Genomic DNA, 982 nt, shown 5'->3' with positions numbered 1-982 from the left:
TAGGGTGCTGACCCCCCAGTTTGGGGGTCTTGCCCCTCTATTTTTTGGGGTGCCGACCCCCCAGTTTTCAGGGTGTTGCCCCCCTGTTTTTGGGGTGCTGACCCCTCAATTTTCAGAGTGCTGACCCTTAATTTTTGGGGTGCTGACCCCCCAGTTTTCAGGGTGTTAACCCCTAATTTTTAGGGTGCTATCCCCCCATTTTTGGGGTGCTGACCCCCCTGTTTGTTCCCCCCCCCCAGGAGAAGGTGGCCGAGCTGTCGGGGGTTCCCCCCCAGGACCAAGTGCTGCTGTTTGCTGGGACCCCCCTGGACGATGAGACGGTGCTGGGGCAGAGCCCCCTCCCCGAATTGGCCACCCTGGACCTCTCCACGCGCCTGCTGGGGGGTAATTAGTGCTCCCCCCTAATTAAATCCCCCCTAATTAGCCCGACAGACCCCCCACATCCCTTAATTTGTTCCCTTTCCCCCCCAGGGAAAGTCCACGGATCCCTCGCCCGCGCCGGCAAAGTGAGGGGCCAGACCCCCAAGGTGAGAACTCAGGGGGCTCCCCACAGTTTTGGGGGTTTTTGGGGGGTCTCAGGGACCCTTTAAGACCCCCCAAATATTTTTGGGCAGGTGGCCAAGCAGGAGAAGAAGAAGAAGAAGACGGGGCGGGCGAAGCGGCGCATGCAGTACAACCGGCGCTTCGTCAACGTCGTGCCCACCTTCGGCAAGAAGAAGGGCCCCAACGCCAACTCCTGAGCACAATAAAGCGATTTTTGGGGCTCATTCGCTTCATTTCCGGCCTTTTGGGGCTTTTTTTGACACTTGAGGGAAGTTTTTGGGGGGTTTTGAGGGGGTTTTTAGAGGGGTTTTTTTGGGGGGTTTTAGGGAGTGTTTTGAGGTGTTTGAAGGGGGTTGGGGGCGGAAGTGGCGTTGAGGGGGTTAATGTGCGTCCCTGAGCTGTTAATTAGAGAGACGGACTTAATTAGCGTTAATTGGGG

General features: G+C 57.2%; 1 protein-coding gene across 1 annotated transcript; it reads left to right on the top strand.

Moving 5' to 3' along the window:
* Window positions 1–183: 183 nt before the first annotated feature.
* On the top strand, window positions 184–776 carry LOC113980255 (ubiquitin-40S ribosomal protein S27a-like; the record flags this gene model as incomplete). The annotated part of the gene is made up of 3 exons (XM_027707490.1): window positions 184–384; window positions 472–527; window positions 615–776. Coding segments are annotated over 3 exons (383 nt in total), but the record flags the coding sequence as incomplete, so codon positions are not given.
* Between the last annotated feature and the right edge of the window lie 206 nt (window positions 777–982).

This window comes from Neopelma chrysocephalum, unplaced genomic scaffold, assembly GCF_003984885.1.
Source record: "Neopelma chrysocephalum unplaced genomic scaffold, ASM398488v2 Primary Assembly neopelma1_93266, whole genome shotgun sequence".
In the NCBI taxonomy this organism is placed as follows: Eukaryota; Metazoa; Chordata; class Aves; order Passeriformes; family Pipridae; genus Neopelma; species Neopelma chrysocephalum.
The sequence above is the reverse complement of the archived record's forward strand: the minus strand, read 5'-3'. Positions and strand labels throughout refer to the sequence as shown.